The 23,856-nt window shown below is 51.6% G+C and overlaps 1 protein-coding gene across 12 annotated transcripts in view; it reads right to left on the reverse strand.

Annotated features, from left to right (window-relative positions):
- ATP9B (ATPase phospholipid transporting 9B) overlaps nt 1-23,856 on the reverse strand; it is a 245,959-nt gene that overhangs the window by 49,800 nt on the left and 172,303 nt on the right. For 9 of the 12 annotated variants that reach the window (XR_016213832.1, XM_051840449.3, XM_070049842.2 and 6 more), the window contains 3 exons: nt 23,620-23,762; nt 6,115-6,227; nt 2,719-2,967 (listed from right to left, as the gene is read on the reverse strand). Coding sequence is in view for 11 of the 12 variants with exons in the window: in XM_051840449.3 (XP_051696409.3) it covers nt 2,719-2,967; nt 6,115-6,227; nt 23,620-23,762 (505 nt within the window). In the remaining variant the exon portion in view is untranslated. The remainder of the gene's footprint in view (nt 1-2,718; nt 2,968-6,114; nt 6,228-23,619; nt 23,763-23,856) is intronic. The other 3 variants (XM_089304948.1, XM_089304949.1, XM_089304950.1) reach the window with 1 other exon arrangement.

Raw genomic sequence — 23,856 nt, forward strand, 5'->3', positions numbered from 1 at the left:
TTCGAGAAGACACCCCCCGGTGGCGACCTCCAGAACCATGCCCAGTTCCCCAGCTTCAGGTCTCCAACTGCAGTGACAGCCACAGACTGCAAAGGCTTCTGCTTCCCAACATTCTCAACTCACAGCTCCCACAGGTGAGGACGGCTCACCTGCACGTCCACACCTGGACGGCCAGGGTGCTGTTCTCCACTGCAGAGTCTGTGACCAGCACGCAGGTCAGCCCTGTGTTAGACGACAGGATACCTGGGCAAGTGGCCCAGCAAAGAAAGAGAGGTGCAGAGGCTGAGGGTGCACTCTGGGGGCGCCATGGCGGGTCTGGGGCTGAGGGTGCACTCTGGGGGGGGGGGCCACGGCGGGTGCTGGGGCAGGTGCAGAGGAAGGCTCACACGCCTGGCAGGAAGCAGAGTCGGGGGTCCAAACTCAGGCTTCCAAGGTAACCCATTGGGAGAATTCCCCTCCAGGGACTCCCCAGATTGGCTTGAGCAACTCCCACTAGGCCCCACCTCCCAAGAGTGCCACCTGGAGGCACGCACAGTGGAGCACAGGGACGAGGGCTCCCCCGCCCCTCTGCCTCTGTTCCTCTCAGCCCGTGTGCCCTATGTGCTCATCAGGAGTGCAGGGGTTTGTGCCTGGATTCCCACTGTGGGAGGCATCAGAAGTTAGTAGCTGAGCAACTCAGCTAGCACAGTCAGCTTTTTAATCTGAGAATTTGTTTAATCTTTGTCATGCATCTTAACATTTCTACTCTTTCTACGTTCAAACAATCTAAACTCACTTTACACCTTCTCTTAAAATAGTCTTAATATACCTTTTTCTTTTTTTTGACCAAGAGAGAGAGACAGAGAGAAAGGTCTTCCTTTACCATTGGTTCACCCTCCAATGGCTGTGGCGGCCGGCGCATCGCACTGATCTGAAGCCAGGAGCCAGGTGCTTCTCCTGGTCTCCCATGCAGGTGCAGGGCCCAAGCACTTGGGCCATCCTCCACTGCACTCCCGGGCCACAGCAGAGAGCTAGACTGGAAAAGGGGCAACCGGGACAGAATCCGGTGCCCCAACTGGGACTAGAACCCGTGTGCCCGCGCCGGGAGGATTAGCCTAGTGAGCCGCAGCGCCAGCCAATATACCTTTCGTGTAGCATAACATGAGCACTTGTAGTGTACAACATGGTGGATTTCAGTATACCCACAGTGTGTGTAACCAACACGCCACCAACTGAAACACTCTCACCTCCCCAGAAAGAAACCCCTGGCAACCACAATGCACTTCCTGTCCCAGGGATGCGTGTGCCCTGGGTACCTGATACGCAGGTGTGTGACAGCCTGTGTGGGAAACACGCCATGGCTGGCATCCTTTCTCCAAGGTCCACCCACACCGTCCTGTGTGATACTGCTTCATTCCTTTTCATGACTGGGAGGGACGAGTTTTGTCTACCCACGTATCGAGTGCCTGCTGGCTGTCCTGCTATGATGGTAGTGTGCACAGATGTTCTCCCGTCTCTGGGTACACATCTGGGAGCTGCTGGGTCACCTGCTATCTCCACGTTTCTTTGTTTGAGGACCTTCCAAATGGTTGTCCAAAGTGGCTGGGCGTGCAGGTTCCAGTTCTTCAGCCTCTCCTCACAGGCTCCTGCCTGGCTCTGCATACTGCCACGCTGGTGGGCGTGGGCTGCACCAGCTTCTCACCTGCACTGCCGTCTTGGGGAAGCGGTCTATCCTCCAACAAACCGCTCGGCAGAGCGCCAGACTCCTCCCTTTGAAACACTAGGTGCCTTTGCTTAAATTGACTGAAATGACACCGTTCACAAAGTCTACGAGAAGCCAGTTTGCACTGCTTCATGGCAGGTCTGGCTCCTTCGCAGAGGGCAGAGTGAGCGTGAAACTGCGCGAAGGATTCTGCACACACATGGATCAAGACTGCAGCAGCCGGCCAGGTGGGCAGTGGGCACTCCACCGAGCAGTAACACGCCTGGGGTCCCTCTGAGTGCCTGGCTGATTCTGCACACACGTAGACCAAGACTGCAGCAGCCGGCCAGGTGGGCAGTGGGCACTTCACCGAGCAGTAACATGCCTGGGGTCCCTCTCAGAGTGCCTGCTTGAGTGCTGGTTCCGGTCTTGATTTTATCTTCCTGCTAATGCAGACCCTGGGAGCCAGCAGTGAGGACCCGGTACGGGGCTATTGCCACCCACGTGGGAGACCTGCATTGAGTCCCTGGTTCCTGGCTTCAGCCCTGGCCAACCCCAACTGTTACAGGCATTCTCTTAAAAATAAATAAATAAAAGACTAATTTTCCATAGCTAAGACTTTACAAATTTCTGTACATTTTTGAAAGCATTTACAACCCATTTCTCTTTTGGAAGAGGCTTGCTGCATGCAAACTCTGGCAAAATACCTGGAAATCTAAGATGCTTCACTTGGAGTGAGACGCAGCCTGAGTAACAGCGGCTGTGTCAGGCCCGGCCTTGTACAAGCACCTGGAAAGCTCCCTGACTGTCCTCAGCTTATTTCCTGTAACCAAGCTGCAGGTGCTCGGAGAGGTGTTTGTGCGGGCCGTGTCGAGGTGGCCCACAGACAGCTGGCGGTCTCAGCGCCATGGCTACAGCATGCCCCTGGCTGCTCCCCACTCCAAACCAGACCAGTTCCTGTGCCTCTGCAGTGGCCGTGGGAGGGCTCGGGGCAGGGGTACTCTGTGGGTAGGGTTCCCTGAGACACGCAGACTGACCTCGTCGGGGCTGGAGGCCTGGTAGGTGCGGTTCTCGTCGCTGAAGTCTTGGTCCGCCTCGGCAAACTCGGTCTCCCCAGTGACGCCAGCCCGAGACTCGTACACAGGGGTCACGTTGTGACACAGGGCGAGGGCTTTCACCGCCTCGTGGATCCGACTGCTGACGCTTTTCCTGATCTTGGGGGCGGAAGACGGCGCTCTCCTCAGCGGAGCTGACCCGGGCGTGTTCCCAGCAGCCTGAGAATGCACCTGTAAGACACGGGCGCCCACAAGAGCCGCTGCGTGATTCTCCTGCACTATTTCTGCACGCGGAGGGCTGATTTTATTCTGACCTCTCCTACACCGTGTCGATTCATGAGTCATCTCCTTACCTTAGCACTGCCCAGCACTTCGACATTCCAAGCTGTCAGATGTGCCGAAGTATCTGCTGCAATACTGCAGCTCGCATCATTTCCTTTGTTTTATTCACTCTCCCCACACTCGCTCACAATTACTTCTAAACACAGAGCTACAAAGAACGAGCTGCAGTGGATACTCGTACTTTTCAGTTTTCTGTAAAAAATGCTGTTCAAGGGGCCGGTGTTGTGGCGTGGCAGGCAGAGCCACTGCCTGCCACGCCGGGATCCCATCCGGGCGCAGGTTAGGTCCCAGCTGCTCTACTTCCAGTTCCCTGTGGAAGCTCTGGGAAAGCATGAGGAGATGGTCTAAGTGCTTGGGTCCTTGCCACCCACATGGGGGACCGGCATGAAGCTCCTGGCTCCTGGCTTTGGTCTGGCTCAGCGCTGGCCGCTACAGCCACGTGGGGAGTGGACAGTGGATGGAAGGTCCACTTCTGTCTCTCCCTATTTCAAAAATAAATAAATAAATTTTAAAAAAATGCTGTACAAAAACAGTATAAAGCTGAAGCAGGCAAAGCATCCCCGCGTGGCCCCTCACCACCATCCGCCACCCTGTGAATCCGCATGGCCCGCTCTGTAAGGGACAGTCCCACCCGAAGGGAAGGGGTCCCGGGTCTTGTCTCCGTGCTGGTGAGCACCAGGGCCCGTCAGGTGCCGCCTGCTCTGGCGAGGCATGACTGTCACCACCTTCTCCTTGGTGACGGTGTGGGAGGACGCTCCCTGACCCAACAGTGAACTTCAGAGTGGTACCCAACATCCTCCTTAGACACCAGGGTGCTGGCGCCTGGCCTGGGTGTGCAGAGTCACTGAACCGCAAGCTTCTGCTATCAAATTACAGAGCTGTCGAGTGAGGGGCTGGCTTGGCACCCGGCCGCATCACCTCACAGCGAGCCCCCTTTCCCCACCGCACCTGCTCCCTGCTCACGGCATGTCTCTGCAGCACACACCCAGCTCGCCACCTCCCTCTGAACTATGCCATGCCTGCTGGTGCTGGTGTCACTGAATTCCACAAATTCCATGAAAGACTATGTCCTCTCCCACACCAAGGGCTTCCAGCGGGAGTAGAGACCAGGCTACAAAAGATTGGTGTTATGTTACAGTGGACCTACTAGACTACTGCCATCTTTCTAAAAAAGCTTGTATTTATTGTTAATTTAAAGCATAGAAAGGGAGAGTAAAACAGAGACACAGAAATTGAGACAGACAGACATCTTCCAACCCCTGGTTTACTCCAAGACGCCCACAACAGGCAGGGTTGGGTCAGTCCAAAACCAGGAGGGTGGCCCTCGGTCCAGGTCTCCCCCACGGGTGGCAGGGGCTCAAGTACATGAGCCATCCACCTGCTGCCTCTCAGGGTGCTCATTACCGGAAACCTGGATTGGAAGCGGAGCCAGGGCTCCGACATGGGACGAGGGTACCCTGAACTGCCTCAGTGCTGTGCCAATGCCCACCCTTGTCATCTTCATAGCAAAACAGCACAGAAAAAAGAAACAGGATCGGTGTTACAGAGAAAGCACTGTGTAACTATCTAACAGACTGCTTTTATTAGTAAAAATGATTTTTAAAAGTCCTCTTACAAATAAACAGCAAAAAAATTAAAAAGTAAATGTTGATTGCTTCTGCCATCAATGTTGATTATAATGTTTCTTCTTCTTTCCTGCTTTTAATTTTTTTCCTAATAAAATACTTATTGAGAGCTATTAAAATAACATTCACAGGTAATATAAATTAATTTTTTAAAAAACAGATGTTACATGGTACCATTTTAATCTAGACATAGATTCCTGGGAGAAGGCCGGTTCAAGCGTCTGCGTGAATCAGAGCTAGACGACAAAGTGCGTGGCTGTGTGTGCAGCATCACACCTAAGAGTGCGCCTCATCCGGCCACATCTCGGGGTAAAGTGTGCGCCAGTCTGGCAGCTATCTCAGGGGAGAGACGGCTTTCAGAAGCCTGAACACAGGCCTCACGACTCAATTTCCACTCCTGAATTCTGTCAAAGGGACAAAAACTGCAAGGGGAAAGTATCATTAGCCCATGCTACCCAAAATTAAGCCTGACACAAATTACTGGCCATGTGACGATCTACAGACCAGGCAGCTTACGACATGCGTGGCGCCCTCAGAGTCGGGCAGCAGCACTGGGCTGTGATGGCCCGGGGAGGCTCTCCACGCGTGTGACCAGGGAGGCCTGGGCACACTGTCGTGGACCCCTGTGTTCAAACTTAGCCGCAGACAGGCTGACCAGAAGCCCGAGAGTGCTGGTTCCTGACACAGACCACATTTTAAGTAGGTTCCCTAGAATCCTGACTTCCACTTGTGACAGAACCCCCAATGAATGGGCCAGAACACGACGTGGGGCCAGGCCTACACTCACCCTCAGTGATCTAAGTGTGACCGAGGCTCACACAAGAGCCACTTGGCCAGGGACTGGGCCAGGGACACTGTTTCGCAAACCTCTGGCAGGGGTGTGACCTCCAGGCTAATTCCTGTTCTTGTAACCTTGGACAGCTCCTGCAAAGCCCCATGAAAAGATCAGATTTAGGAAAAGAGTCCTTATCAGTTCTGATGCAGTTGAGTGTCACCTTTTCAAAATGATTTGGTGAGTCAGACCCCACCCTACACCCAGGGCTGAGGAGCTGAGACGCGCATGCTCAGAGCACTCTGAGGTCGGCCTCAGACGGAAAGACGCAGAGGGCTGGCCAGGAGACGAGCTGCCAGGGCAGTCTCTCGAACGCTGTGCAGGGCAGCACGTTTGTGGAGCGGCTCTGGCCAGAAGATTCACCAAGAAAACTTACTCTGGGCAAATGACTCCAGCCCGCATGTCCTCTATGCTTACCCTAAGGGGGAGCCTCCACTTGCTGGGACTGACGAGGAAAGATCACAGTAATAAAAAACCCAACCATCACGAAGCTTCCTAATGTGCAGGTTAGCACGCCCCAGGCTCAGCCTAACAGCCGTGCGCCCTTTCGAGGGCACGTGGCACGCAGAAGTCACTCACCTGTGAGTAGGAGTTCATGAGGTGGCTCTGGATCTCGTCCATCGTGTCCGTGCCGTAGGATACCGTGCCCAGGTGCAGCCGCTTAAACACCATTTCATTCTGGGTGAGGGTTCCTGTGACAAAGGTGACCGCAATGGACATTAACAGAGGCAGGCCCCAGAGGAGGCCGGGACCACACCCACACTCTTCCCTCCATGAGAGCATCCATGCCCGCCTGGGACTGGAGAGCGCTCTCTGCGGCCACTCTGATCCCAGCAGCGAGGGGAGAAGTTTCTTCCTAGTGTGTCCAACTTGGAATAACGGAAAGGGCCTAGATGTGAGGCACCTGGTCATTGCCAGTCTGTGAAGATCTATTTGGCACAAATGCAATTTTTGTCTCCTGAAAGAGACAGGCATGAAACTGGAAAACGGAGTCACTGTCTTTCTAATTGCAACACAGAGCACTGCCTGCAAAGGACATCAAGTAGCCCCAAATTAAAGTGTCTGTCACTTGTAAAAAGACCTATTTTGAAAAACCCAGTACTTTTAGTTGAAAGGAGTCAGACACTCGAGACGTGTTTCACCCTCACCATCTGTTTCTTCTCTCAGGCTCCTGAGAGAAGCCGGGCCAGGCAGGAGGACGGAGGAGAAGCAGGCCACATGTTCAGGGAGAAGCGTGACTGCATCTCACCTGCTGGAAACACACACACACTGGGCAGGAAGACGCGTGGGCTTGACTGGCTCCAGAGCCCAACTCCAAAAGCAGCAGTGATGGTACCAGGAACCCAGTTTCCATGAGCCAGCTGGGAGACCTGCCTTGAACTCCTGGATCCCAGCTTTAGCCCCTCAGCTGTTGTGGGCATTAGGGAAGGCAGCCTGGGGATGGAGCTTGCTCTCTCACCCTGTCTCTAAAATATCAGACATACATGCAAAAACACATATAACATGGGCATGTGCAGGAGGCGCAGAGGAAGCCAGAGTTCAGGCACAGTTCCTGCAGCACAGCCTGCACGTGCTCATAGTGGAAAGTGTTAGGAAAACGGCACAGTCTTACCTGTGGCGCGATCTGTACCCTGACACCATCCTAGGCCCTAGCCCCCGCCGCGACTGCTGGAAGCCAGGTGGCCACATGGCCCAACCACTGGTGCCAAGCTCCACCCCCATCCTAATGGGATTCACTGCTCCTGCTTCCCTGCCCGCCCTCCGGCAAAGTTTTAAAAGGACCTGTTCCTGAACACGTGGCTCAAGCTCTCTCTGTGTCTCCTGATCTCTGTCTGTCTCTGTGTCTCTCTCTTATGCTCTCCTTCTCCCTCTCTTCCTTCTTTGCCCTTCCCCTTCAGTCTGTCGAGTTTCCCCCAATAAACTCTTTCCCTTACTCCGGCGTTTGGTGTGTTTTGTGGCGGCCTTACAGAAAGGAGGGGTCATCAAAGAAGGATGTACTTTTCTCCAGAGAGGAAAGAACTTCCACTTTGTTTATGGCCTTGCCTGAATACTGACCGAGTCTATGGATTCAAAAGGCTTCCACAGCCTTGGCAGCTCATGTCAAGAGCCTCGGGAGATCACTGACACCACACAGAAGCGTGTTAATTGTTAAATTAACAAACAGGAGTCACTGTGTACTAACTTCCCATGCAGTTCTCAAACAGCTACAGTATTAGCATTAATGGTAAAACTTGATCCCAAAGATTTACCTTGTTCTAGTGTGTGATATTCTTATGCATCATAAGTTCTAGTTATGTCGAAGTGTCACACTCCATTGCCTGTATTCTCAGGTGTTTGTTTAAAGTTAATTGTCTCAAACGTGGAATCTTGGATACACGTCTCTGTGAGACCCCTATCTCGTATGTTTTAACATAAGGTCAGATATTTAGAAGGCAGCTGAGGCGATTTCTGGGAACAGCAAAACTCTGTGGAATTTGGGTTCCAAGCTTTGATACAGCTTTGAAAGGCCCTGTTGCAGACTCTGTACTGAAAAGGGTGGCTCCAAAAGCTGTTCCAGAGAACTAAGGAGCTTCTAACTAAAGCTCCAACATTGGGAATTGCTGCTGACAGCAATCCACGAATATGGGTTCTAGGATTTGGATTCTAAGCCCTATATTTGCTTAAAAAGCCCCTGATGCAGACACACTGTGCTGAACAGGGAGCTTCAGAAGGTGTTCCAAGGAATTAAGGAGTTCTGACAGAAACTCCAACGTTAGGAGTTCCTGAGCAAGCCATTCATAAGACGATCCTCTTCAGAGCAGCTGCAGCTTAAATGAAAGGGGCCTCACCAGGTGCTACTGCGCACGACCCCCTCCGTGCAACTGGGACTAAACGTCGACCTCTCAGGTCTTCACAGGTGAACGCGAAAGGCAGGCCTGGCTGTTCTGCAAGCCAGCGAGACCTCGTCAAAGTCAAGGATAAGCAAAGCTCTTGCCTTTGCTCCTTGAGGCAAGCATGCTGCTCCTGCCTCTCTCGATTCTCTCTGGGAACTGTTACTGATGACAAAGCTACCTAATGGGTTCTTCTATTCTAAGTCTCTATGTTCAAACTAAATGGGTTTAGAATCTACTTAAGGGTAGCCTATCACCACCCACTATCTGGGAGTCTGTAAGGTAAGCTCTTCCCATCTTTTGGGATATTCTACTTGCAACTGGTTTTGTTCCAGTTCTGCATTTGCTAATTCACAAACTTGTACATTTCAAAACTCCACTTCTGGGAGTAGCTGACCATGCAGGGGACACAGACATTGACAGTGACCGAGACTGCTCCAGCTCACAAAGCAAGTTTGTTAGATGAGACAGACAGAGACTTCCAGACCCTGGACAGGCAGGGCCTGCACTGTGCCCCTCATAAGCAGGAAGCAGCTACAGCAGAGATGATGATTCAACATCCCTCAACATCCCTTAGGATTAAGGGAACGGAGTCTCTGAGGGGAGAATGATGTAGGCAGGCATACAGGATAAAACTGATTAGGTTTGTGAGCTGGAAGACCTCAGCTGTGTAACCCCATGCCCTGACCTGGCCACACCTGTGCACCCACTGGCCAATCAGGTTAATTAACCACTCCCCTTTGAAAGTGGATAAAAAGCCCAGGACACGGTGTGCCCGCCCCTTCCTTCCTTCGGCCTTTTGCCAGCGTGGACCAGTGTGGCCCTGTGCCTCAGGGTATGTGGCCTTTGGGCAACCCGCCCCATGCTTCCTGGCCTAGATGCTCCTCCATGTGGCTGGTTCCTGGTACTGGGTGTGAACCAATTTACCTCTCTCCTATAGACAGGGGTCTCACTCTCCCATGTATTTCTCTCAATGAATGAAAGCTTAAAAATATATTTAAAAAAAAAAAGAAAAAAGAGATTAGCTATTTCTAGAAAGATCTTTTGGGACCATGTCCAATATATGTTATTTTATATTTCAGAAAGTTTTAAAATAATCACAGTATGGAAGCTGTTTGCATTAAAAATAAATGTTAACAATATGGCACTGGTCATTCCAAAGCTAAACTTTGAAGACACTTTACTTGTGAGACAGGAGTGAAGTAAACCACCGCCAGCCCAGCCAAGGCAGCACAGGCGAGGTCTGGGACGCACGGTGCTGCTGCACTCACTACACAGCTCACGTACCCCAGCCTGGGCAGGATCGCGTGTCTCACCTGCCCAGTGTGGGTGGGTGCCTGAATGACCACACACTTCCAGCTATGGCATTCTATAAACTGTCATGTAGTCCTAAGAACTGGCACGCTGGTGTGCGTATCTACTTTAGCCATTAAGACACCAGTTGAGACCGCTGCATCCAGGTCTGATTCTCAGCTCTGGTATCTGACTCTGGCTTCCTGCTATGCAGACCACGGAAAGCAAGGACAGTGACACAAAGAACTGAGTTCCTGCCAGCCATGTGGGAGACCCGTGCTGAGCTCCCAGGCTCAGCTGCAAGAAGTGGGCATTTGAGGCGTGAGCGATTGGGAGGGTTCTCTGGGGCAGATAAAAGAGTAAAGATTAAAGTTAGCATGCTTACAATGAAGGCTGTTATCAGCTGTTTTCACATAGATTATCTCCCTTCCTGGCTGGGTACTGCACCTGGGGCCAGGACTCAGGCCCGTGAGGGCACCTGCTTGGACCTCGCTCTGTGGTAGCGGGCAGCTGGGAGGGGACGTACATGTGTTCTCAGAGGATATGACAGGATGCAGAATCATGTAATTACAGTTCTCTGGTTTAAACAATAACTATCAGACATATTGGTGAAACCATGGCCAAAAGTTAAATGGGGTTTTATGTGAGCCTTGTTCTAGTTAAGAGAAGATACTGCAATGAATAGAAATTTGAGTACTTTCCCTTTAACCAGAACTGCTACCCAAGTCCTTTTTCATAATTTTCTATTTGAGAGCAGTCTTTAGATTCACAGAAAGTAACCAAGTCAGCAAACAGCCCTCTTAGGTTCTCTCTCCCCAGCTTCTCCCAGCGGTTACTGTAACTGTAGCTAAGCTGACACTGGTATTTTACCACAGGTGTAGACTAGTGTCTCCACCTCTGCCATCAAAACACAGCCATTCCATCTCCGCCAAGGTCTCCCTGGGTTGCCCTCTGTGGTCATATCCACACCCTTCCCTGACCCAGAAACCGGCAATCATTCTCTGGTTCTCCATCTGAGCAATTTTCACATCCTGAGTGTTCTGGGACAGGCATCGTGGCATGGTGGGTTTAAGCTGCTACCTGCTAACATCCCATATTAGGGAGCCGGTTCACGTCTCAGCTCTCTTCTGATCCAGCTCTCTCCAAATGTACCTGGGAAGGCAGTGGAAGATGGCCCAGGTGCTTGGGCCCCTGCCACCCACGTGGGAGACCCGGCTGGAATTCTGGGGTCCTGGCTTTGGCCTGGCCCAGCCCTGGCCATTGTGGCCATTTGTGGAATAAACCAGCAGATGGAAGATCTCTCTGTCTCTCCCTATTACTCTGCCTTTCAAATAAACAAATAAATAAAAGAATCATCAGCCTGGTTGATTTTTAAAAAGTGTTTTCTATAACTGAAGTCACTCACAACACGACCCTTGGAGGTTGTTTTCTTTTTTTCCATTGAGTTTCACACCTTTGACATCTACCCAAGTACTTGTGAGTTTCACTCATTCTTTCCTTTCCATTGCATAGTAGTATTCCACAGTACAGTCAAGTATAATTTGTTTAACCATCACTCATTAAGTAACACTGTAGTATCTAGGTTTTGGTTGTTGCAAATAATGCTACATAAATTATCATGTATAGGTATTTGTGGACCTAAGGTTTTTTTTTTTTATTTAAAGATTTATTTTATTTGAAAGTCAGAGTTACGGGGAGGGGGATGGAGGGGGGGTGAGAGAGGGTGAGAGAGGGTGAGAGGGTGAGAGGGTGAGAGAGAGAGAGAGAGAGAGGTCTTACATCCACTGGATCACTCCCCAAAAGGCTGCAATGGCTGGAGCTGGGCAGGTTGAAGCCAAGGGCTTCCTCCAGGTCTCCCATGCAGGTGCAAGGGCCCAGTCACTTGGGCTCATTGTCTATTGCTTTCCCCGGTGTTAGCAGGGAGCTGGATCAGAAGTGGAGTAGCCAGGACATGAATCAGTGCCCCCATGGGATAGCGCTAGCTTGGACCCAAGCTTTTACATCCCTGGGGTAAGTTCCTGGAGTGTGAATGTGGGGACATGCAGCCACTTCATGTCCCCACAAGAAAAGCACAAGACATCCTGAGTCGCCCCATTTCTACGTCAACATTTGGCACTGTCCTGTTTTCACTTCTTAAAAAAATTACTTTATTCATAGAGTTAGAAAGGGAGGGAGGGAGACAGGTCTTCCATCAGCTCACTCCCCAGTGGCTGCAATGGCCGGGGATTACCAGGTTGAAGCCAGGAGCCTGGCACCCTGGGCGAGTCTCTCACATGGGTGGCAAAGGCCCAAGAACTTGGGCCACCTTCCGCTGCTTTTCTAGGTGCCTTGGCAGGGAACTGGATTGGAAGTGGAGCAGCTGGGACTCACAGGATGCTGGCGTGGCAGGCAGTGGTGTCACCTGCAGTGCTGCACAACGCCCCCGGCCTGTCACTGTAACTGTTCCAGTGGTGCAGAGGCATCTGCTGGGTCTTCATGTGAGTCCCCCACTGGTCAGTGACGGGCAGGGTCTTCTCCCTGTCCAGTGTTCTCTCGAGCTGCACAGTCCAAGAGCAGCAGCCCCAGAGATCTGGTGGAGGCTGGCCATGGAGGGGGGAGGGGCCTTTGCAGAGGACCCGGCACGAGCCTGGCAGCAGAGGGCCACAGGGAAAAGTTCCTGCCCACCGTCTGCCTCTCCTGTTAACACCACTGTGACTCCACGGCAAGGCAGCTCCACACCTGCTCACTGGATCAAACCCTCATCCGATCTATCGGCCGTGAGCATCAACCCATTAGGTGTTGGTGAGCCAAATCCTATTCAATCACAATAGGAATCTCCTCTACTCATTTACATCGACTTTGACCTCTTTCATGAATTTTGTAGTTTCAACATGCAAGTCCTGTGCATTTTCTATCAGACTAATGAGCATTTTTCCTCAATAGTGTGTACTTCCGTTTCCCCATATTCATTGCATGAAGGGTAAACAGTTACCTTTCTTGGGGTTGGCGCTGTGGTGCAGGTTAATCTTCCGCCATATGGGCGTGGTTCTAGTCCCAGCTGCCCCTCTTCCAACCCAGCTCTCTGCTGTGGCCTGGGAAGCAGTGGCGGATGGCCCAGGTGCTTGGGCCCTGCACCCGCGTGGGGGACAAACACACAAAAAAGCTGAGCAGTGTGGGCTCTAACTTTACCCAGCTGCTCCCAAACTTATCTCTACGCTCTCACACCAGATTCTAAGAACTATACTTATCAGTGGTATCAGTATATTCATTTTTCCACTTATGTAGGAAATAAAGGGCAAAAGAACTGAAATACATGGATGCTGTTACCAAAGCACGTGAACAAATATGTTTGACCAGCAGGTGATTCAAAGTAACACAAAGTAATAAAAGCAACAGCTCAGCATGTCCTTCAGATGATATGAACATCCTGACTTTATACAACTCAGGCAAACAGCTGTGCAGAAATATACCCACGTTTTTACCACACCTACATATACAATTTACATAACTTAAACATTAAAGACTGTGCTTAAAAGTAAATAATGGGGCCAGAGTTGTGGCACAGTGGGGAAATCTTAGCCTGTGATGCTGGCATTCCACATGGGTCCTGATTCAGGTCCCAGCTGCTCCAATCCAGCTAGCTCCCTGCTAACCCACCGAGGAAAGCAGTGGAAGACGGCTCAAGGGATTGGACCCCTGCACCCACGTGGGAGACCAGATGGAAATCTACACTCCTGGCTTTGGGCTGGGCCAATCCTGGCCACTGAGGCTATTTGGAGAGTGAACCCGTGGATGGAAGATCTCTTCCTCTGTCTTTCTCCCTCTTTCTCTTTGTAACTCGGCCTTTCAAATAAACAAATCTTTTTAAAAAATTATGAGAAGACGATCAAAATCTCTTGAGGTACATAAATACCACATGCAGCATACCTTGGAGTCCTAGTTTATTTTGAATGCCCAACACACATGACCAGAAATACACGGGAGGACTCAGTCAATAGGAGTGAGACTCGGAAGGCCACGGCAAAGGAACCAGGCACAAGGCTGCCGTGGCTGTCCTCTGTCCGACGGGGTGGGAAGCTTTTCCTGCCAAGGGCCATGTGCACACTGATGACATCATTCTCAGGCCACACAGAATGACCTCCACAGACTTACTGGGTTTCAAGTCCCACCTGTGGCTGCCTAGGCAGGGCCAGACCAGAGATTTCATGGGCCTCGTCTGGCCCGTGCGTGAGCTGGACATCCACCACCCTGGCAGGTGTTCTTCCTCTCACTAAATGTTTTAAAAAGCAGTGTTGTGGGAGATGACTGACTCATTCAAGGGCAATGTTGAGAAGCCATTTTACGCCACTCCCATTCTGTCAAGGCCATCAAGATTAGGTTAAGATTAGACACAGTTACTACAAGAGAGCTTGCAGAGTCTCTTAAGGTAATACATGAAACCCTACGTCAGGTTAGCCACACTTTGTCTTCTTAAAAATAAGTATAATACAACATGCTTTAAAGTATAACAAACTGTTCTCTTAAGAGCAATTACAGAGGGTGGCATTGTGATGTAGGAGGTATAGCCACTGCCTATGATGCTGGCATCCCATGGGTGCCAGTCTGTGTTCCAGCTGCTGCACTTCCAATCCAGCTCCCTGCTAATGACCTGGGAAAAGCACTGGAAGATGGCCCAAGTTCTTGGGCCCCGGCTACCCACGCAGGAGACCTGAATGAAGCTCCTGGCTCCTGACTTTGGCTTGAGTCAGCCCTGGCTGTTGCAGCTATCTGAGGAGTGAACCAGTGGATGGAAGATCTGTCTCTCCCTCTCTCTCTCTGTAACCCTCTCAGATATTAAACTCATAACACTTGCTCTTAGCCAAAACGCTGAGAAGTGATTACACTCTCAGATAAATAACTCTTTTTCAAAAAAAGAACAATTACAATGCTATGAAAAATTAAATGAAGAAAATTTCTGACTGGCAGAGCCAAATTCCTAGTTATAGATGATGAAATTGATGTTCAATTAAGTAGCTAAGGTCCCAATAAAGGCACAGGAAGCTATGTGTAAGATTCCATACACTATTTATCTCATTACAAAGTCTGTGCTCACAACACACCCACATGCACATGCACACACATACACACATGCACTTGCACACACACACACGCACACACATATGACAGGATGCCAGTACAAGGCGCTGCAGGGCAGAACCACACTCTGCTGGACACTGTGGCATTCCCATCCTTGTCTCTGTACAGGGCCACCCTGCCTGTGCCACCTCTCTGTTGGTCTCCTTGTGGGACCAGAACCTTCATGAGCCGGTGTCCATTTTATCGCCAACTCTATCACCAGAAGCTGACTCACACACAGGAGCCATAAAGTAGTGATTAAAAGAATAAAGAATGAAAAGACGTGTAATTAAGGGGAAAAAGGATGGCAGAAGGCACATATGATGTTGTTGTAGACAGCCAGCCACTGGGTCACAACCTGATGAAGCCACTGTCATGCGACTCCACGGCTGGCAAGACCGTGCCAAAACAGCAGAAGGACTTTCTACACAAAATCATTTGCTACCATGAAAAGTCATTCAGATTTGTTACAAAATCTGTATTTTGTTACTGTGTAATGTTAACATAGACTTAGCAACATACAAATATTTTCAAAAGCAACACAGCATCTTCAGAGAAAACACACGGGTATTTGTGCCAGGACGTCCTTCGGAGCTGTCCTCACAGGCAGGGCACAGGCAGCCAACACTGCTTCTGACAGCCCTGGAGGCTGCGTGTGCTGAGGGCCCACTCCTGACGGAGTCTGCAGGGGCACACAGGGCCCCTGGCTCCCCCGAGCGCTGTTACAAGTGCACTGGCCCCGTTCTTGAGGCCTCCGCCCTATCAGGGGTCACCTCCCGGAGGGCTCACCTCTTCGCCAGCGCCATCGCTCTCGGTGAATACACACTGAGACCCCAGAGCTGAGAGTGACCACCTGCTCTCAGAAACACAGCAGACTCCGCGCACTGCCAGCAGAGCTGTGCTAAGGACGTGCACATTTAAAAAGGAATGAGGAGGGGCAGGAGGGACAGCTGCTCTCTGTGTGTTTAGACCCCGCCCCTGGATGTGACATTCCCTTCATATTCCACTGGGCCTAAAAGGAGTAAGAAAAACTTCAGAAAACAAAAGCTTACATTTTTTTTTGGATGGGAAATTTTACAGACTTAGTATACAACTATCTTGCAAGAAATGAATGGGCAAGATGGTCATAAGCATACTTATGTGCCAATTCCACGCTGCAGGCCAACATATTCATGAGGCTTTAGTAAGAGAACATGTTGAAAGAGAAAAATGTGGATTTTGGGGTGTCCAATGGTCAAATTTCCCACTTTCCCGGTTAAAAACAACTGGAATACACACTGGAAATAGCCCATGGCATGCAGGTGTCAGTCTCATGTTTGTGTCTGTCTACAGATGGAATAAACAAATCAAACAGGAAATCGCATCTCAGTGTGTCTGTGAGAACTGCCAAAAAGCAAGAGCTGACGACAGGAGCAAATGCGTGTTCACTCCACCCCTTCCATCCTTCAGAGAGGTTGACGGCCCAACAGGAGCAAACGCGTGCTCACTCCACCTTCCACCTTCAGAGAGGCTGATGGCCCAGACTGGGCAGAACATCACCCTGAGAGCCCGGGTCCACCAGTGCCCTTGGGCAAGGACCGCGGGGTGGGGGCCTCTCCCCTGAGCCTGGGCCCTGCTGCCCTGAGACGTCTGTTCACCCACAAGCACGACAGGATCATTACCACAGGACAGGCTCTTTAACGTAAAGAGAACCCCAATATTATCACACCCAAACAACCAACAACTACCCTCCAGATCAAACAGCAAGTCAGACTTCCAATTTCCAACCATCTCACACACGTCCGAAGTTTTTATACTGTTTGTGTGGCTTTGGGCCCAGGTAAGGTTTGTTGGCCTTGTTTCCCTACTCTACAACTCCCTCCTTGACCACTTTTTACCCTGTAACTGCCTCAATACAAATCCTGGCCCCAAAGCAAAGCCGCACCATTGTAACTGCTGCATTCTATCTCTAGGTAGACGATACTGGGTTTTAAAGTGACCTCTATTTTATCACATCACTTTGGTGAGCTGTCCTTTGTTCAGCTTGTGACACAGTTCCAAGCTCAGTGACGCTGGAGTACTTTGCTCCTTAACCATGCTGTGCAGCCATTTGGAGAGTAATTCTACACAGGCACAAAGGTCCCCTAAAAACACAGGAGACCACAGAGTTACTATGGTTACATACAGATGCCAAAATATTGATAAATGGAACTGTTTTCTTAGTTCTATTTTTGGATACTTCATTGCTAGTACAATTTTACAGAAATAAAATTCATTTTTACATATTGATCTTGTATCCTACAACCTGACTAAATTTTTTATTAACAGATTCTTGAGGATTTCTTAAGACCCTGGATGCGAGCCCATGGCACATACAAACTGATGGCTCTGCTCTCCCTTACAGCACCGATGCCTCTTCCTCTCGCCTAATTGCCTTGGCAAAAAGAGGCAACAACCAAAATGCCCATCAGTTGATGAATGAATGAACAACAAAGAAGAGTGGAGCACTGACACATGCGGCAACATGATGAACCTTGGATCCTCACACTCAGGGAGACGCCAGCCACGGGGCACTGCATATTGTGTGGCTTCATTTGCAGAAAATGCTCATGTCAGGCAAGTGCCCAGAGACAGAAAGTAGATGAGGGGTTCCCTGGGCTGTGGGACAGGGGCTTGCGAATGGAGAGTGGCTGCGAATGTGCGAGGGGCTGCCTTCTGAGGTGATAAGAATGTTTTAAACTCAAGAGTGGGACGAGAGTTTTATAGTGGTCATGCCATGTACTGTCTAGCACAGCAACAGATCCTAAGGGTTTCTCGTGAAGCAAACAAGTTTGTAACAATAACTCTGCATTTTCTAAAATTTCGAAGTTGCTAATAAATCATGTTGTAAGTAGCTTAAAACTGATATATCCAAACAAATCACTAGCACTTCTCATTGAATCAACAGTGAAGTTCTCAAACTTTTCCATTTGAATAAATACATCTACAACATGCTGGGTTAAAGGAACGGGGATATGCGTGCAGAGATTCCCATGGGGAGTGGGGCTCACTTCCATAATCTCCTCACATATTAACAGGAGTCTTGGAAGCCCTTTACACTTTTCATAATTTCAACACCTTCGTCCTCTTAATACACAAGAAATTACGGGCCCCACACCGGGACCTCTGAGAAAGGAGGAATGGACTCAGCCGCCAGAAGCCGAGCCCACCAGCACGGCACAGGGGGCTGGGGCTGTGCTGCGCACATCTGTGCACAGAGGTTTGTGGGTGATTTCTGAAAGCCCTTTAACCAGGCTGAGAGTCGCGCTGTTCCGTGGGTGGCAGCAGCCGCCAGCCACAGCTGGGAAGAGACAGGGCTCGAGAGGCAGATCAGTGCTGCGGGTGGTGCTGTGGCCTCACGCCCAAACCCTGCCAGGTCACAACAAGAGACAGGGGGTGCCCGCCTGCAGTTCAGAGACACTGGCTACAGGAGCAACAGGACGCCTGTGAAGATCTGGGGAAGTCAAGGGATCGAAGCACAAACCTCCTGAGATCCTACCAGGAAGGAACGTGAGGAGACCGATGCCTCAAACCTCAGTTAGCGCTCATTTCTGAAATTATTTGCCATGACTGTGATACACGCGGTGCGTCAGGGCTCCTGAGGACTCCCAGGACTGGACGCCTGTGTTGCATGGCTGCACGTGCTAAGTTGTCCAAGCAGCCCCAGCAGGCCCCACGCAGCACACACAGCAGTGCGCTGCTCCACTGACCACCACAGTGAGCTTCGTCACACAGGGAGCGGCAGCTGTCCTGACACACAGGAGATTAAGACACATTCCTAAACCTTCCTTGTGACTCTGGCAAGCACGCAGGCCCTTACCAACTGTGAGAGTGGAACCTCCCCTTCATGACGACACACCCCTGACACTGAAACGGGATTCAAGTCTGAAAAACATGGCATTCTGGGTAATGGATGCTATAATTAAAATGTGAATCCCCCCAAAACCTGTTGTTTTAGTGGGTGTTTCTAGTAATGGCTTTATTCTACATGAAGATAAAAACTCCCTAACAAAGGAATTAATGTATTGCTTTAACAGGCTGCAGCCTGAGTTAAGCTTTAAAATTTATGAGTTCTCTGCAGCATTGTTCTTTAAACAACGGCACTGTCAAATACAACCGTGGGAAGATTAAAGTTCTCCCAGCAGATTAAGAGCAAACCGCCCGTCCTCCCGCTACAGCATCGTTTGTTCATTTACTGCCTTCCGCCTAGGTTCTGGTCAGTGTCCACACACTGTGCAGCGTGCGGCTAACAGCTGTCTGCTCTCATCCAGTGAATTACTTTATGTTTCACGCACTGGTGGCCGCAGATGTGTCACTATAGCAACATCATTAATTTCAGATCTTACCGGAAACGTGCACTCCAATCAAACCTAATTATACCGCACTGCTTTCTTGTCCACAAGAAGGAAACTATAATGCAATTATTGGGATACTTCATTTTCTATTCTGTTGCAGCAGATGAGAGAGCCAGGGTGATAGACGCTTCCTGTCAAAAAGCTTATTGACAAAGCACAAACCCAGTTTACAATCACACGGAGGACCACCTTACAATTATGCTGGCAATGGGTGGCTCTTAGGAAAACAACTCGCGCCGAAGCCTCTCAGTTAAGCTCAGGCCACTCAGAAGGCATCCACAGCCTGCCTCAGGTCCTCCACTCGGCCTCTGACGCCCAACTTCCCGTTCCTCCTGCACACTGCCAGAACCTCTGCAGTGAGCAGCAAGACCTGACCTACGCCAAACCCCGGGCACAAGGGGACAGTGACCAACGCCGAACCCCGGGCACGAGAGGACGGTGACCTACGCCGAGCCCCGGGCATGAGAGGACGGTGACCTACGCCGAGCCCCGGGCACGAGGGGACGGTGACCTACGCCGAGCCCCGGGCACGAGAGGACGGTGACCAACGCCAAACCCCGGGCACGAGGGGACGGTGACCTACGCCGAGCCCCGGGCACGAGAGGACGGTGACCTACGCCGAGCCCCGGGCACGAGGGGACGGTGACCTACGCCGAGCCCCGGGCACGAGGGGACGGTGACCTACGCCGAGCCCCGGGCACGAGGGGACGGTGACCTACGCCGAGCCCCGGGCACGAGAGGACGGTGACCTACGCCGAGCCCCGGGCACGAGGGGACGGTGACCTACGCCGAGCCCCGGGCACGAGGGGACGGTGACCTACGCCGAGCCCCGGGCACGAGGGGACGGTGACCAACGCCGAAACCCCGGGCACGAGGGGAGAGCAGAGGACAGGACCTGCTCAGGAAACCAAAAGAAGGCATAAGAGAAAGAACCTAATTATCCATGCTCCTGGAACCAAATAGCCGAGCAGTCCATACAGACGGGTGCCGGTCTCACCAGACGCAGCAACCTTCATGTAGGCAAGGTGGGGCAGCCATTCTGGGTTCACTCTGATATGCATTTCAGAGGCCCTGGCAACAATGAACCCTCCACACACTCCTGGGACCTGGGGAAGGATGCGGGGCCACTTGACGGGGACTGGCAAGAGTGACAGTGATGGGAGTGGCAGGTGTGGCTGAAGTGTCAGGGCCACACCCAGGCCAGGCCATGGATCAGGAGTCTCCAGAGACGCTGTAACTGCTGAGGTGGCCGGTACAGAGATAAAACTTGTAATTTACTGAGAAAGGTTAGAAAAAAATTCCAGATTTGAATATTTAAGCCGCTTGCAGCTTCAGTCCTTCACCGAATTCTGGTATGAAAAGGCCTTTTTAGAAAAGCAACAAAATGCCTGGGAGTCTCTCTGATTAATATAAAACCTAGTGAGCTGAGATGATTATCAGGCTACAGTCTGCGAAGCAGCATGGGGAGAACAAGATGGGAGCAGAGCTCGGCACCAACACTGATCCTGACACGACTCCAACTCACACTGCAACAGGGGAGCCAAACCCCGGTCCCTGTCACTGCTCCTGCTGCAAAGCGGCACCCCCAGCCCTCCACGCAGAACCCCGACTTCCAGCAGGCGCGGGGGGAGCCGGCGCTCCGCAGCTGCGGCGTGCTCTCAGGCGTAGGCTGCCCGTGTGCAAACTGAGGCAGAACGGAGGGCTGCTGGGAAACACCTCTCGCTGACCTGAGGGATCAAGGGACCGCAGGCCCTGCCCCCAGGTCCAGAGAGGCAGCACCAGCGACCAGGAAGTGCTGCAAGAGGGGCCCACGGCGGGGCCCGGGGCGAGGAGGGCGCCTGAGGGACCCTGGGTCCCCACCAGCAGAGCACGGCCCTGACCCTGTGCTCCCGCGACACTCAGGGTAGGTCTGGCCTCATCGGAACTGCCAGGAGTCATCAGAAAGCTGCTCTACAATCAACCCCAGAAACTGCCGGCAACCAAGCAAGGGATACAGAAAAGAAGCAGGTAGACAGACAGCCCTGAAAATACAAGCACACAGACCGCACCGCACCGCCCAAGCTCAGCCAAGGATCACACAGGACACGTGGGCACCTGACGCAGTTCTCAGAGCAGAGCGAGGAGACGGAACCGGGAGCGGGGAGAAGGTGGGGTCTGAGGCGGGAAGATGGCGGAGCTGCAAGAAGTCAAGCCTAAGCGCACTCAGCAGAGGTGACTCCACCGGCAGACCCAGCACTCTGTGCTTCCTGCAAACAGCACAAAGCCCGAGGGCCATGCCAAGCTCAGCACAGTCACATTCTGGAACCAAACATCAAGAAAAACTCCTGAAGCCACCAGAAAGAAACGGGGCAGCAACCAGAAAGGCAACGTGTTCTCAGTAGAATGAGCATCGCACACACAGGAGCCCGGGTGGGCACAGGAATGCGGGCCAGGGGACGGTGGACAGCCCAGGTGGGCATGGGGAGCGTGGGCCAGGGGAGGGTGGACAGCCTGGGCAGGCACAGGGAGCGCGGGCCAGGGGATGGTGGACAGCCTGCGTGGGCATGGGGAATACGGACAGCCTGGGTGGGCACAGGAAGAGAGGGCCAGGGGACGGTGGACAGCCCGGGTGGGCATGGGGAATGCGGACAGCCCGGGTGGGCACAGGGAGAGGGCCAGGGGACGGTGGACAGCCCGGGTGGGCATCGGGAGAGAGGGCCAGGGGACAGTGGACAGCCCGGGTGGGCACGGGAAATGCGGACAGCCCGGGTGGGCACAGGGAGAGAGGGCCAGGGGATGGTGGACAGCCTGGGTGGGCGTGGGGAGCGTGGGCCAGGGGAGGGTGGACAGCCCGGGTGGGCATGGGGAATGCAGACAGCCCAGGTGGGCACAGGGAGAGGGCCAGGGGACGGTGGACATCCCGGGTGGGCACAGGGAGTGTGGACAGCCTGGGTGGGCATAGGGAGAGTGGGCCAGGGAACAGTGGACAGCCTGGGCAGGCACGGGGAGTGCAGGCCAGGGGAGGGTGGACAGCCTGGGTGGGATAATCCATAGTTTTCTGTGTGGGTCTTGCTAAACTGGCTTAACTAATTCTAACAATACTTATATGTCCACTTACGCAGGTTTTGTATAAATACGTCTGCTAACAGGTGTTCCCTCCCTTTCTAAACCTTCTACCATTTTCTTACTTTATGGCGTGCACTGGTGAGTCAAATCCTCCACTATTCTAACTGCATTCAATACTCCAACTTCCCTAGAACCTGCACCCTGGAAGGCAGCAGGTAACAGCTCAAGTGCTTGGGTTCCTGCCTCCTAAGTGGGAGACCCAGGTTGGTTCTGGGTCCCCAGCTTTGGCCTGGCTTGGCCTGGCCCGGTCCTGGCCACTGTGGGCATCTGGGGAGTAAACCAATGGATGGAAGATCGATCTCCGTCTCTCCCTTCCTCTCCCTCTCTTTCACTGCCTTTAAAAAAAGAAAAAGAAAAAAAGAAAGAAAGAAGTTGAATTTTTAAAGACAACATTTTCTTCAGCATGTTATAAGTTTTACTTCTAATTCACTAAGAATTACCTGAAATTTAAATCATGACTCAAGGAGGAATTTTAACTCTCAGATAAAGCTTTTATTATAGTTCTAGGTTCTATCTGTTTGCCTCTTATTTAGTACAGTATGGATTGACAAGAGTTCTTTGGGGCCTGCACTGTGGTGCAGCGGGTTAACGCCCTGGCCTGAAGTGCTGGCATCCCATATGGGCACCGGTTCGAGACCCAGCTGCTCCACTTCCAATCCAGCTCTCTGCTATGGCCTGGGAAAGCAGGAGATGGCCCAAGTCCTTGGGCCCTTGCACCCACGTGAGACCTGGAAGAGGCTCCTGGCTTCGGATCGGTGCAGCTCCAGCCATTGTGGCCAATTGGGGAGTGAACCACTGGATGGAAAACCTCTCTCTCTCTCTCCTCTGTGTAATTCTTTCAAATAAAATAAATAAATCTCAGAGTTCTTGGATGTAAAAAGGAAAAAACAACAAAATAAGGACAAACAGAGCATGAGGCCTAGAGCTGTGAGGTGTACTTTTTGGTAAAGTTCTGCCGGAGAACTGTGTTGCCGAAATACCAAATTCACATATTCGAACATTATTTTCTTACTACAGCTCACACACATTAATTCTAGGATACAGAAATGTGTGGTGTTTGCTCTTAAGACGCCACTAAAAAGGTATCCCAAAGGCAGTTAAAGCCGGCATGACTGTGGAAAGTTCTAGATGCAGGAATGTGTCAGTTAAAACTCCATAATTTTGACATTTTGGTAATCTGATAACACTATGTAAACTAGAAGATGAAACTCTATGACAGTCTTCAAAGGCAAAGTGTGAGTGAGAACTCCTTATGCTGTCACAAGGTGAGCGCACATGTGCACACACATGTGCGCACAGACTGCAGGAGTCTCGTTCATTCCAAGGTGGACAGTGAGCACGAGCGGTACCTGTTTTGTCTGTCAGTAAATACACCAGGCGCCCTAGCTCCTCGGGGATGGTGCTGGTCCGAACGACTGTCCCGGGAATGTTCTCGTCTTTCATCATCATCCATCCGTATGCTGCTTTGCCCATGTCCAAGTTCACACGCAAACTGCCAAGGAGAAGTGGTGGCAATCATAAGAGGGACTCAGGGCTTCACATCACACTTATTCATACGCATCATCTCTGATCTTTGTGGGGACCCA

The sequence above is a fragment of the Oryctolagus cuniculus genome, chromosome 10 (genome assembly GCF_051225735.1).
Source record: "Oryctolagus cuniculus isolate XC-2025 breed Fujian yellow rabbit chromosome 10, ASM5122573v1, whole genome shotgun sequence".
NCBI lineage: Eukaryota > Metazoa > Chordata > Mammalia > Lagomorpha > Leporidae > Oryctolagus > Oryctolagus cuniculus.